Raw genomic sequence first — 13,520 nt, 5'->3', positions numbered from 1 at the left:
ATATGTGCTTGGTCATACGACCTTGCTTAACTTAAGATACTTGACATTCTGGACAATAACATTGTTTCTCCTTTTGTTATAAATGAAACTTGTAATCTAACTTTTAAACTGCTTCAAAAAGTCTTAAAGTGTTTTTTTTTTTGTTGTTGTTCATTTAAAGTTGTGCAGAAGTGTTTATTGAACTTAAAAATCAGAGCCTGGTTGCCTTCTTTGGTCTGTTTTTTAGATTGGAAAATGTTCAGTATCCCTACCAACTCTACATTGCTCCTTCCACCAGCAGCACAGAACGGCCAAGTCCAAATGGTCCAGATAGACCTTTTCAGTGTCCAACATGTGGGGTGCGATTCACCCGTATTCAGAACCTGAAACAGCACATGCTCATCCACTCAGGTAATGTCATCATCCCTATTGTGGCATAAATGAGCACTCCAAAACATTTTATTTTGAACTTCCAGTTAAAAACAGCAAACAGATGCTTTTGAGTTAGAAAAAAGTTTATCTCTGGGAAGTCTAGTGAGAACAGATAAACATAGGTCCATTGCTGAATTGGTGCAGTGTCAGAAATGTATTTGCTTACAGGCATCAGTATTCTCATTAAGACTTGGGTTGGGTGTAATATGTAAATGAAAAGGATATCAGATGCATGTGTGTATATATGTGAGGGAGAAAAGCACAAATACATACGGTAAAGCAAATGGGGTTAACAGGATGTATATTGGTGTTCTTTGTACTATTCTTGTAACCTCTCTAAATTTATAATTATTTCCAAATAAAAAGTTTTTAAAAATTAATAACAATAATTTAATTTTAATTCTACAGTCCTAAATTTCTCTGTGCCCTGATTAGTCAGCCTTGTAGTATTTTTTTGGTGTAAAAGAGATTTTGGATAAATGATGTGTAAAACATATTTGAAGTTTAAGTTAAGTGTTCACGTAAAGGCAGTAAAATTCTTGCAGATAGAACACTGACCTCTGATAAGAAGTCTTTACCGCTATTCTCAGCTGTATAACTATCTCACTTAGATAGGTCTAACAGTCCCTGTGCTAACACTAATTCCCTATGACTTTGTTGAATCAATGGATGATGTTTTGAAGGGTTTTGAAATTTTATTTGCTAAAACTGTGATAATGAATTGGAAGGGACCATTAATATACTTTATATTTCATATATTAATTTGTACATATTTTTCCATCACTATTACATTAAATACCCAAAAACTCAATCAAGTAGTAGTTCTGTTGCAATCACTAATTATGTTCAGAGATGTTAGAATTTCCCTTTTTTCTTCTCATTTTTCTCTTGAGATAGGAAATGAAGAGTAGGTACTGATCATTTTCACATCTTCTCAATATAAACCTCACTACTTTAATGAAATGAAGTAATCTTTTGTGAAGATTTGGGCTCTGCTTAAATACTCTGGTTAAATTGTGTTTTGAAGTCTATAAAATACAAGATTTGGAAGTGTTCAAAAATCCATTGGAGTATATATTACCTCAATTACCCCCACCCCATGGTGCCTTTCTTTCTCGCTTTCTTTTTTCAAGCACTAGCGACTTCTTAGATGTTCTGTACCTTTTCTGAGATACTGAGTTTGGAACTCATTTTTGCTGATGATTTTTGTCTTTTCAGATTATCTCTTGCTACAGAATTACAGTTCAGAAGTCTGTGAGGTTTATGACATTTCCACTTATTTTATTTTTAGATAATATTTTGTTTTGCTTTATTTTATAGGAATTAAACCATTTCAGTGTGACCGCTGTGGGAAAAAGTTCACCAGGGCTTACTCGCTAAAGATGCATCGCCTAAAGCATGAAGGTAAACGCTGTTTCCGGTGCCAGATATGTAGTGCCACTTTCACTTCCTTCGGGGAATATAAACACCACATGAGGGTTTCCCGGCACATTATCCGCAAGCCTCGGATTTACGAGTGCAAAACATGTGGCGCCATGTTCACCAACTCTGGAAATTTAATCGTGCACCTGAGGAGTCTGAACCATGAAGCGTCAGAGCTAGCAAACTACTTCCAGAGCAGGTGAGGTGCACAACAAAAACCGAACCAGGAAAACTGCTTTCTAAACTCTCTTTTCCTGCTTTTAGGGCAGCCTGCTGTGTTTTTTTATCAGGTTGCCAGCTAATCAGTCACATGCCTTTTAAATTCCCACTATCCAATAATGCTCTGATCTCCTGATCTGATCAAATTTTGCTGATCCTTCTAAGTATAAACAATTTTAAATACATTTATAGTTGGCATTAGAAATCTTTTCCTACAGAAGTAGACTACTTATCAGCTTGTTTTGGTTTTTTTGTGGGTTTTTGTTGTTGTTTTTTTAAATACAAGGTTAAAGTAATTCTGTAGTACATTTTAAAATAGACCTTATTGGAGAATTTACCGTGTCAGATGATATTTAGTGATAGTGGATTACTTCAGACTCTTTGGATGTTAATTAAATTCTTGACCACTTCTCTCTTTTTTCTTTAAATAATAAGAGAAAATTCTACACCAACTATGGTGTAGAACTAATGGATATGATAATTTACATCAAATGAAGTTTTCCTTTTTTTATTTCAGTTTAGAGCTCCATGCTTTTAATATAAAAAGCTTATAATAGAGTTACCTTTCTGATTTATTGGGTATCCAAGGATCAGGTTCTAGTTCTAGCTCTGCCACTAACTAGTGTTATGATTTAACACATCACTTTACAGATGAAGAAGCTTGAAACGTAGAGAAAGATAAAATGTAAGCTTTAAAGATGATTTCTAAGGTCTCCTCTAGATATAAAATTCTGTTGTCTATTTTTAATACTTTATCAGAATTGTACATCTGTAGGAATTCTTAGTTTCTTATAAAATCAAATCTTAAATTTTTAACTGCCTTCATTTTTTAAATCTTATTTTTCAGTAAATTATTCCTGCATAGATTTTGTTTTCTCTTCAAGCCAGACATTTTGTTTAATGTAATCATTTCTAACTCTGGGTGTCTGGTTATCATATCACTAAACCTAGATTATACATGACATAACAAACTTTGTTCCGGACTAAAATAGTGTCCCAGTTAACCACGCCTGTTTTCTATATCTTCCCTGTACTGAGCCCTCTATCCTCTACTCTTGTTTAACACCTGAACACTTTTTAGAAAATATAACATAGGACATCTTAAATTGCTTTGCAGATGAGCAGACTTCAGTTTTTTAAATTAATAGTGGACAAATTATAAAATAACCTTAAGTATATTAGTTATTGACATTATAAAGTGTAATGAATTTTTTTTTTGTTTAACTGTAAAGATTTAAATCAAGCATCTAAGTAGTTTTTTACATTTCTCTATATAGTAGATTATATAAAAGGTCACTTATGCCTGAGGATTTAGTTTCTTAACTAATTTATATCCAGGAAGTAATAAAAAGCTAGGTTTATATACCTTATAATTAGTGTATAATCCAAGAAAGGTTACTCATAAGTTATTCAAATGATCTTTGTTTAAATGAACATGCTATTTCCATCTGTTTTGTATGCAAAAACTCTTCTACATAGAAAAAGCAAGGCTGTTTAGGTGTCCAGAGTGACACTGAAGGTGATAATCTTAGCTCTCTTGGTGGTAGGGAGAGTTGGTATACTTTGGTTCTAATGGATGGTTTTGGTTCATATATTTAGGAAAGTTTAGAAGTTGAAAATTCCTGAGTTCTAATCTTCATTCAAAAATTAGAGAAATGAAAAATCCCAGTCTTGTTTTACAAATCAGGTCTTTGTATTGTGTCTTATTTATTACTGGCTTGAAAATTAACTCCCTGTTTCATCCTTTGCCTCTTACCTAGTGATTTCCTAGTACCGGACTACTTAAACCAGGAGCAAGAAGAGACCCTTGTTCAGTATGATCTTGGAGAACACAGTTTTGAAAACAACTCCTCTGTCCAGATGCCTGTAATTTCACAGGTCTCCTCGACCCAGAATTGTGAAAGCACTTTTCCCTTGGGGTCTCTTGGTGGGCTGACAGAAAAAGAGGAGGAAATGCCAGGGCAGCCAAAGACCAGTGCTTGTGCCGAGGCAACCAGAGAGGAACCCCCAAAATCAGAGCTGTCTTCTGTAACTATTGAGTAATTTCATGGTTTGGCTTCATTTTTGATTTTTGGAAAGTGCCTGTGCTTGGTCTTGTACATTTGAATTTAATTTAACTTTTTAAGCAAAAAAGGGTTTGGGAAAGAATTTCCCTTTTTACTTTGTAAGTTCTGCAACTGATGTTTTATTTTTCATGACTGAGAGATTGCTTCTGTAAGTGCACAGTAACATGGTGTTGAAATATAATAGAAACCTTGAGACTTAAGGAGAACCAGCTGACTTAAAACTGGTATCAGTTTCCTCTTCCATTATCAGGAGTAGGCTAACAACAGATCACTAGGTCAAGAAGAAATCAGATGATTATTGACCTTCCTGAAATGAAAGCGTACACCAGAGACATATTACAGAACGAATCTGGCAGATGGCCTGAATAGATGTTTACTCCTATACACAGGATATTGTACAGTCTTTTGTAAAGCCTGTTGTTTTTGGAAGTATTTATGGTGAGCTTTCTTAAAAATTATTAGGGTATATACTTCTGAAATCCCACGTGTTTTGTGTTTTTTTTTTTTTTAAGCTTTGTCACTATAGTTTTTCATGGTGAAAATTTGGTATTGGGGTAGGTATTCCCTGTACCTTTGTAGTACCCCTCCTCCAAATAATCTTTCTTCTGTGAAAGAAGGCGAAGAACCATGGTTAAGGATAGTCAACTTGTGCGTGAAATGACAAGGAACAGAGAATATAGTGTGTGAATCGGCTTCATAGGAACTCTTTCATACTGCTTTTCTGGATAAAATTACTGTTTACCTGGTCTTTGAATGTTAATGCCTGGCTAATTGGGTCATTACCTAAATCAGTTTTCTCTTGCCTATACTTGGCATGATCCCATGAAAAGGAGATATACTGGAGATGTTCTATATTTTATACATAGGTTTGTGTATTGTTGAGGATGTTTTTATTCTGCTGTTTTGGACAAAATAAAGAATTCTCTGTTAAGGCTATATTCTTAACCCAACTGCGATTGTTTACAAAATACCCATATGACAGTGATAAATTGTCCTTATTCCAAAATATTTTAAGACATTGCCAAATGTCATATTAAAAGCAGTTAGGATAGTTTTTACGCAATGTAAGCAATAATGTAGAAGTAGAGGAGAGTCTATAAAATGATGATCTATGACTCAAAGCTATTTGGGGAAAAAAAGGATTGTTAAGACTAAAGAAAAACTAAAAACCTTAAATTAATGACTATTACCTCTTGCTGCTAAAAAAGAAAAGAAAAGAAAGAAACTTCGTGGTTTATAGTTGAAACATATATGATACTCTAGACTGGAATATACATTTTTACCTGGTGCCATTAAAGCATCACTGACCTTGATCCTAAATATTCATGAGTCCATGAACAATGATCTTTTGAGTAACTCTTTTTTTCTATGTATATACCCAAAGTTTAATAATTATGAAAACACCTGATTAGGTTAGAAAAAGAAAATACAGTTTCTTATTAAAACACAAGATCTCAGTTTTGTCTGGGTGCTAGTCGTTAATAATAAAATTTTTCTAAGTTATAGTGATTTGTTTCATTTTTTTTTTAATTGGCTAATTCTGTAACTTCTTTTATCCCCTACAAATGTAAAGGAAGGGAAAGTGAACTCATTGAAGATTTTTTTTAGGCTAATGTTCTTTCTGTCTGTTTGAATATTCTGCTATTTTTAACTTGTTTCCAACTCCTTTTCTCACTCATGAACCTGTTGTTTCCTCTTTGCTCCCAAACATAGGTATAGTACCTTCAGGAAAATCAACATACACAGATTATGATGGCCTCCCATTATATATACTTCTTTACTAATAGGTTGAATTACTTTCTTCAACAGACTGTGATACTAATAGCGGTACTGCTGTGTCTCAACTGGAAAGGTCAGGAATTTTTATTTTTAATGTAATATAATCCTTTGGAAACTGTTATGCCTACCAGTAGATAAATCTCAAAAGTTAATTTTAAAATCTTAATGGAGAAAACAAAGAATCGGTAAAATTATGACCAGGAGTCATTGTTGCCCTCAGTTCTAAGAGTTATTTTTTTAAAAAAGAAGAAGGAAGGAAGGAAGAAAAGGAGGAAAGAAATAGGGTTAATGAGAAGAAATATATCAGAACCATTTGGAGATTTGTGGGTTGAAAGTGTTTTAGCACACCCCCGTCCTGAGAATTTTGTATTAAGAGAGTCCTACACAGTTTTGGCAGCTCTGAGGTGTTCTGTGTTCTCAGAATGTAGGATTGACCACCATCACTGGCTATTTTTTCCCAAATGGAAACTTTAGATTTTCATTGGTATTTACAAATTATACAGATTTCCAAGTTTTATGAAACGTTTGAATCTACTGTGAAAATGCCGATTGTTGGTTTTCTGCTCCCCAAATCTTATCAATACAGGTAACTAACCAGTACTTAACATGTGATATAAAGAGTCCTTTTTTTCTATTTCAGTGAGGCTCTACATTTTTCTTGATACACAGTTTAAGGATACTTAGCTTATGGATCTGTTTTAGGAAACTAAGCTATGAGGGATAATTGTATATAGTACTATTTAGATTTATTTAAAATTCCTCTAAGAGAAGGATGCCTGGATATATAATTTTTACCAGAATATATGGAAAACATTGCAGAGATGAAAGCCAGTTATATTATCTCATCCATTAGAAATTACCAGTATAACTAAACATAAAAAAAATTCCAGTTTAGAATACTTTGGCATAGCTATCTTTCTGAAAGGCCCAAGGAGGGGTAACTTTGTTGAAGGGCTTAAATTTTAGGATGCAAGATAAATTGCCTTTTTAAACCAAGTATTTTATATAAGAAAAGCATTTATTTTTCATTTTAAAGCTACCAAATAGGTATGATATACATACTTTAGAAATGAGCAAAGATGTTTGCTGTGATACTGGATATTACAGCTCCTGCAGTCATTCTTTCCATTTTTAAGGGTGTATTCTAACAGTGGAAGCATCTAGCATGTCAGTGATTGTACTAATTCAGAAACGAAAGCATTAATACTTGTTTTCATTTTTTTGAATTTTAAGTTCGAGAAAGGGATGCAGATGGAGGTTATCACCCACAAATGTATTTAAATGGATATTTCTTACTTTGAATTTAAAGTAACCTTCTTCATTTTCATTTTAAATAATTAGTTATATATTTAGTTACATTGCCAGTTTTTAAAGTTCTCACTTTCAGTGAGGCAAAAGTGTACTAAAATGTTTAAATAGCTTCATTCATTCTTACATTTTAACATTTCAGCAACCATTCTGGCTTACAGAACTTACATTCTGGTTCCATGTTATGACACATGCCCTTCGGTTTTCAAAACAAAAAAACTTCCATTTTGTTAAAATATGTTACCAAGTGGAATGAACCAGCCAGCACATCTAATATACTTATCGTTGGTAACTCTGTTACCTTCTAACTACTGAGCCAGTCTCTCCAGATGTGTAAATGGTTCCCTGGGAGCCTTTGGAAGTTGTATTAAGTCTTTTCGGTCTTTTATTTTATCTCTTATTATTTTTTATTCTCATACTTAATCTAAATGGAGACGAGTTAACTAGCTTAGTGGCTTTTATTCTGAAGATTCTCAGATCATGGTTCAGTTTCTTTTAGCTTTGTAGCCCCTGAGAAATACGTTACTTTATAAGGTAATGGCAGTTTGTACTAGTGTACCACATGGAGAGAATTATTCTTATTACTTGATGAATGAACAATCCTAAAATTATAATATTGTACCCGAAAGGGCTTTGAGATTTAAGGAATTGATGAAGAGAATTAAAACTTTTGTGTGTCACTTACTCTATTTTCACCTGTATTGAAAATGTGAGGCTCTGGAGTATACAACTAAGTGAGGGAGAATAGTTTTCTAGTTATTAATATTAATTGGGAGGGAAAAAACTAGTAAAGTTCACATCTGGAAGCGACCCAAATTTGCTAAAAGGTAGTAAATATGGTTTTCAGTGTAAGTTATTGACATAAGATGATTTATTTATAATATATTTAGATTTTGAAAGTTACTGAGAGAACCATGTATACAAACAAGATTTTCTTTTCTAAATCAGTGGTACAGAATGGGAGGTGCTCAATTACATTAACCATGTCTATGAGGAATATTTATAGCTAAGCATACTCCTCCCAGGCTTTAGGCTCAAATCGTCAAAATTTAAGTTATTCCATATTTTGCCTATACCCTTTTTTATCTTTCAGTGTCATTTTTGCTTGACAACATGTTGGTGACCATAGGGTATTTTTATTTGGAAGGTCCTCAGCAAGACTAATTTGCCAAAAGCAATAATGGTTCACATTAACAATGAAGTAGAGTTGAACCAATTTCCAGGTTCAACTAAGGAGCAGACAGTCTATGGGTATTTCATTTTTAGATTATAAATATGTTGAGATTTATTAATGGGGAGTTAAGCCTATGTCAGATTATGGGATGAAGACTCTTAGTGACATCATAGTTGTACTTTTTTTTTTAACTTCATACTTGACACAGATATTTCTACTACATCATAGTGATTATATTTTTATGATTAAAAAAAAGTAATAGTTCCATATCTTTACAAATAGTCTCTGCAGAGATGTCAGGAGATGATGTTACTGGCATCTCAATTTGGCAGTATCCAAAAATTGAGACTGCCTTCAAGTGTATATGCTACTTCGGTTATATAGCTCCCTCTGCATAGGGGCCAGGCCAGTTCCAACTAATACCAAGGTTCTTATGTACATAATAGTTTTCGAAGAATTTAAGGGTTCAGACCATTGGTTGAAAACAAAAAACTTTAAAAAAAATTTTTTAAAGACTTAAAATTTTTAAATTTCCGTTTGAAGTGCCTGGTTTATAAAATCTGATTCTTTGATGATTGCCTTTCTCTTTTAAACTGACTGATTTTGCTGAGTAAACTTAAAGCCCTAGGCTCAATTGTAATGATTTATTGGTAAAATTGCTGCTTGATGGTTTGAGGTTCTACAGTGTTGTGACTTTCATTAAATTGTCCCTGTTTTCCCAAATACCGGTCTAACCATAGCCAGATTTCATTATTCAATTAAACAGGTTTAAAAATCACCCTGTAAACGAATATTCAGGTTACCAAAGTACATCATCTGCTGAGGAAGGATCAATCTTCCCTACATTAAGAGGAGCCGTCATCTCCTCTAAACACATGTTGTTTCCTTGGTATTAGTGGAGGCTGTGTTCATTTAAAGATGGGAAGCCTTTCTTGCAGCTCCTAGAAACACCTGCTTTTTCTAGAAAGAACCTTTTCTATGATTAGGTTATAATTGTGTTTTCTCTAAGAGCTTTCTTTTATTTCAGTTATCAGTTTTCAAGTTGACAAATGCTATGTAAAGTCTCTCATACTGAGAGTGGTCCATTAAATTACTGAAAGTTACACTGCTGTTCATCTTTCAGGTGCCTGAAATGAATGCCATCAGGTGATCAGGAGTGAGATCATAAACTTTATTCATTTTCTTCCTTGTACAAAGTGATGGCTTCTAATGCTTATATTTCAAGATATTTTTTAAAAATACAACAGTCTCTTGTAGAATAAAATTTGATTTCAATCCAGGTCCCAATAATGTATTTGATTTTTCTGTTGTTGCTGGTGCCTCCTGTTGCATCAGATAGAGATTGCCTGCCTCCTTGTAGGGCACCCTTGTGGCACCTTATGTCCAATTGGAAGATAGTATATGGCTTCTTTGTGCCTCTGCTATCTTTTCAAAAGCCATTTTATAAAAATCCTAGGTAGCCTATTTTAATATTTAAATATATATATTTGTGAGAGATACTTTTAGAACAGACTTTTTGTTTTACTTTAAATTTCCTGTATTCCCATTTTTAAGAGTAAATGTAAACTTTCCAGGATTTGAACTTGTCTTTTTCCACAGCAGCATAATGAAAAGCCGATTTGAGACAATAGACCATAATTCAGTGATAGAAGAAATTAATGTCTGATTAAAGGAAACAGACGTGAAGGGAAAAAAATTGTTTTGATGTAACAGAAATCAGTTTTTAAATAAAATTGTTTTAGTTTCTGTAATTTTGTATTTGCTGCTATAGTAGCTCAATATTTTACAGAGCTAACATATAAATCTGGCTCCATTCAAAAACTGGAGTACTTTCTAGTACATCCAGCCTAGGAGGAAGGTGTGTATGTACCACAGTCTTCCAGATGGGTGACTGGTGGTCCTGTTTAGCTAATGAATGCATGCTTTAAAATTCACCTATAGCCCAACATCAAGGAAGTTTGGGAGAAACTTTTATCTTGCTAGTTACAGCATTATGATTCTTCTTGGGCAGTGGCATTTGGTGAAACCCTTGGGGGAGGGAAGGTGATGCTGGGGAAGAAATGTGAATTAAATTATGTGGAAGGGTGTTGTCACGTCTTCTACCCTCCTAGAACCAGTACAACTTTCTTACCTGTGACAGGCCCAAGTTCACCAGCTTTGTATCCAGTTATCATCTCCTTCAAGTTTGGCTTTACTTGGTTACAGTGGCCATAGCTAAGTTATTTGGCATGTTTGACTTTCAACAGTAACAAAAATGGTTTTGGATTTGTTTTGTTTCCTAAAAATGTATACAGTGTCAGAACTTCACATTTTATATACTAGTATCTGGCTATGAGTACTTTACAGGAACCATAGTTCTTGGTGACTACATACATATATATATTTTTGTGACTTTTTTGTATACTAAGTGCCGTTTCAATGTTACAATCATTTTTAGAGTTGTTGTAATCACTGTGAATATCATGTTTTTTCAAATATGTTCTGAGCCTATAGTGTTTGCTTTGTGAATATATGTGTATCGTATATATTCTGTATAGTTACATTGTACTGAAATATTAGCTTGTTTGATATAAGGAAAGTATGTATTGAGTACTTTTTGCTAGCCTGGTTGTTTAATCTTTTTTTAAAAGGTTTAAACTTTTTTAAAAACAAAAACTTTAAACCAGCCTTTATTACATGGTCACAAATAAAGTTGCAGTTAGACGGGATGGGCAGGGAAAAAAATAGTTTTGAGTGTCTTTGAATAGAAACATAAGACTAAGGTTTGTTTGGTTCCCCCCCCACCCCGACCCTTCATTAAAATATCTTATTAATGCTTTATGGAGTAAAACTTCCTGCTGTTGTTATTTACTGTTGGCTGGAAGGAAGAATTGGTGGTGCTGATCGAGGTCAAGTGGATAAGAAAAGTCATGAGACTAAGGCGCACCTTAAGTAAGCATCCATTGAGTTTGTACAGACTAGAGAGTGTTCTGCGAGTCAGCATACACATCAGCTTCCTGGGCAGGTAAGAAAAGAGCTGAAAGGGCAAGGAGTCCATGAACACCATCCCTAAAACGGAAAAGAATATGAAGGAGGCTAGTTGGAGAAAGTCATCAAATCCTAGAGCTGTTGGCCAGGTATCTTGTGCAGACCTGCTTTCCTGAGTGGTGGGTTATGTCTTGAGAAGTTGCCTTGAATCTTTCTGAGGCTATACTTCATTGATTAGAGAGACCTGTTGGGATATTTCAATAATACCTTACAACCAAGGAGTAGAGAATGGTACTTACTGGGGGAAGGCAACTCATTGCCTAGGTGATGAGCCTGTGAGAGCCTGAAGGAAGGGCATTCTAACTACAGATGCACCTTGCTGTGGATTTTGACAATAAGTGGTCTATAGAGTGAGAGCAACCGCCAAAGGAGACTGTGCCCTGACCCCAAGCTACCAGCATCACTTAAGTTCAGGGAGGAAAAGCATAAATTTTTAAGAAGCATTTTCTATCATTCAGTGAGTGTGTTGAGTGTTTTGTTTTTTTGGTTTTTCTTGCAGTACGCAGGCCTCTTACTGCTGTGGCCTCTCCAGTCACAGAGCACACGCTCCAGACGAGCAGGCTCAGCGGCCGTGGCTCACGGGCCCAGCGGCTCCGCGGCATGTGGGATCTTCCCAGACCGGGGCACGAACCCGTGTCCCCTGCATTGGCAGGCGGACTCTCAACCACTGCACCACCAGGGAAGCCCTGTTGAGTGTTTTTAACAATGGTGTACCAAACCGTTCAAGGCCGGCAAACTGTGTTGGGGTCCTCAGTAGCTACCTCAGCCACAGGTGATCCATATAAATGCAGAACGTAGAATTTTAAGTACTCCTGCCTTACAGTTTGATTTGCATATGAATAACAGGCCAGAAAAATTCCTTTCAGAGAATGATGCTAAAGGTAGTAAAGGAAGATATGTGTCTGTCTCCTCGATGCATGGCACTGGGATACACAGTTGGGGCGTTCTTTTCTGAACAGAATGTTTGTTCTAAGTACTAAACTGAGAGATCTGCAAATGTACTGAGAGTTTAAATGGGGGGAACTTGCTCATAAAACATCAAATCCCAAAATGTAATGTAATTCATTTTTCACATGGGTAAACTTTTATACAGATGGGAAAACTAAGATGGGGCATATAGTCAATCCAGAAAGAGCTTCCTCATCAGCAAAAGGATGAGAACCAGGGTTTGAACAGCCGTGGGGACGAAGGGAAAGCTGTTTTACTGTTGTTAAACTCTTGATTTGTTTTCTTGAATTCTTGTGCCAAAAATACTTGAAATTTTTATACCCACCCATTCTATAGATAAGCAAACAAGTCACTGCAGAGGCTATGGGCAGAGCTGTCTTTAGAGTCATTTTGTGGGGCGCCTCCATACAGTCCCACACCCTTCTTTCTACTGTTGCCTACTTTTTTCCACGGCTAACATTTCTGGGGGCCTTTGGCTGGAGTCTGAAAGACTGAATAAGTGAGTGAGTGCGTCTCATTGACCAGAGAACCTGAAAAGCTAGACAGGCTTAGCACCATACACATACACACACTCAGTAAAGGGCCAGCTACAAATGAATTACCTCTGATGATTCTTGCCATCTAGAGACCCTCTGTTGGGAAAGTTGCTTTAGAACATAAGAAAAGATCACAACCAAATAAAATTCCACTAGTCCACTTTAATTTAGGGGCTGAGGCAGATGTGCTCTCTTTGGCATTTCAGGCAGCAGTGGTAAATGTGGTAGGACCTGTGTACATGATAACTTTTGTCCAGAAACAGAATTCTCTGTTGAATGCAAATGAGTCTACCTACAAGATTAGTAAAAATTCCTTTTCAGAGTGTTTTACAGTTTATAAAATGCTAGCACTGTGAGTGATTTGGTTTTCAAAAACCCAATGACATAATAACAAATGTATGACCCACACAGATAGGGCCCTTCCTACCCATTATAGAAAGGCAGTAGAGCCACCCTGAACTCCCTAGGCACCAACAGGGCTGCAACCCGAGAAGTCTTGAGTTGATACAGCGCTCAGCTCTCCCAGACCCAGCGATAGGAAGAAAACGCTGAAGCTTTGACCCCGCCAGTCCTAGCGTTGCGATTCTTTGGGGCACTAGCATTTTGGGAGACCCTTGAGGGAGGGTAACG

At 35.5% G+C, this 13,520-nt stretch overlaps 1 protein-coding gene across 4 annotated transcripts in view; it reads left to right on the top strand.

The window, feature by feature from the left end:
• ZBTB44 (zinc finger and BTB domain containing 44) overlaps positions 1 to 11,199 on the top strand; it is a 70,816-nt gene extending 59,617 nt beyond the window's left edge. The window contains exons 4-6 of one of the 4 annotated variants that reach the window (XM_067751589.1): positions 281 to 390; positions 1,732 to 2,032; positions 3,813 to 11,199. In XM_067751589.1, coding sequence (XP_067607690.1) covers positions 281 to 390; positions 1,732 to 2,032; positions 3,813 to 4,095 — 694 coding nt within the window. In that variant the 3' untranslated portion in view covers positions 4,096 to 11,199. Of the gene's footprint in view, positions 1 to 226; positions 391 to 1,731; positions 2,033 to 3,812 lie in introns of all 4 variants that reach the window. The other 3 variants (XM_067751588.1, XM_067751587.1, XM_067751590.1) reach the window with 3 other exon arrangements.
• Positions 11,200 to 13,520: the final 2,321 nt, after the last annotated feature.

This window comes from Pseudorca crassidens, chromosome 9, assembly GCF_039906515.1.
Source record: "Pseudorca crassidens isolate mPseCra1 chromosome 9, mPseCra1.hap1, whole genome shotgun sequence".
NCBI classification, from domain to species: domain Eukaryota; kingdom Metazoa; phylum Chordata; class Mammalia; order Artiodactyla; family Delphinidae; genus Pseudorca; species Pseudorca crassidens.
Note: the sequence above shows the minus strand (reverse complement) of the source record. Positions and strands in the feature narration are given on the sequence as shown.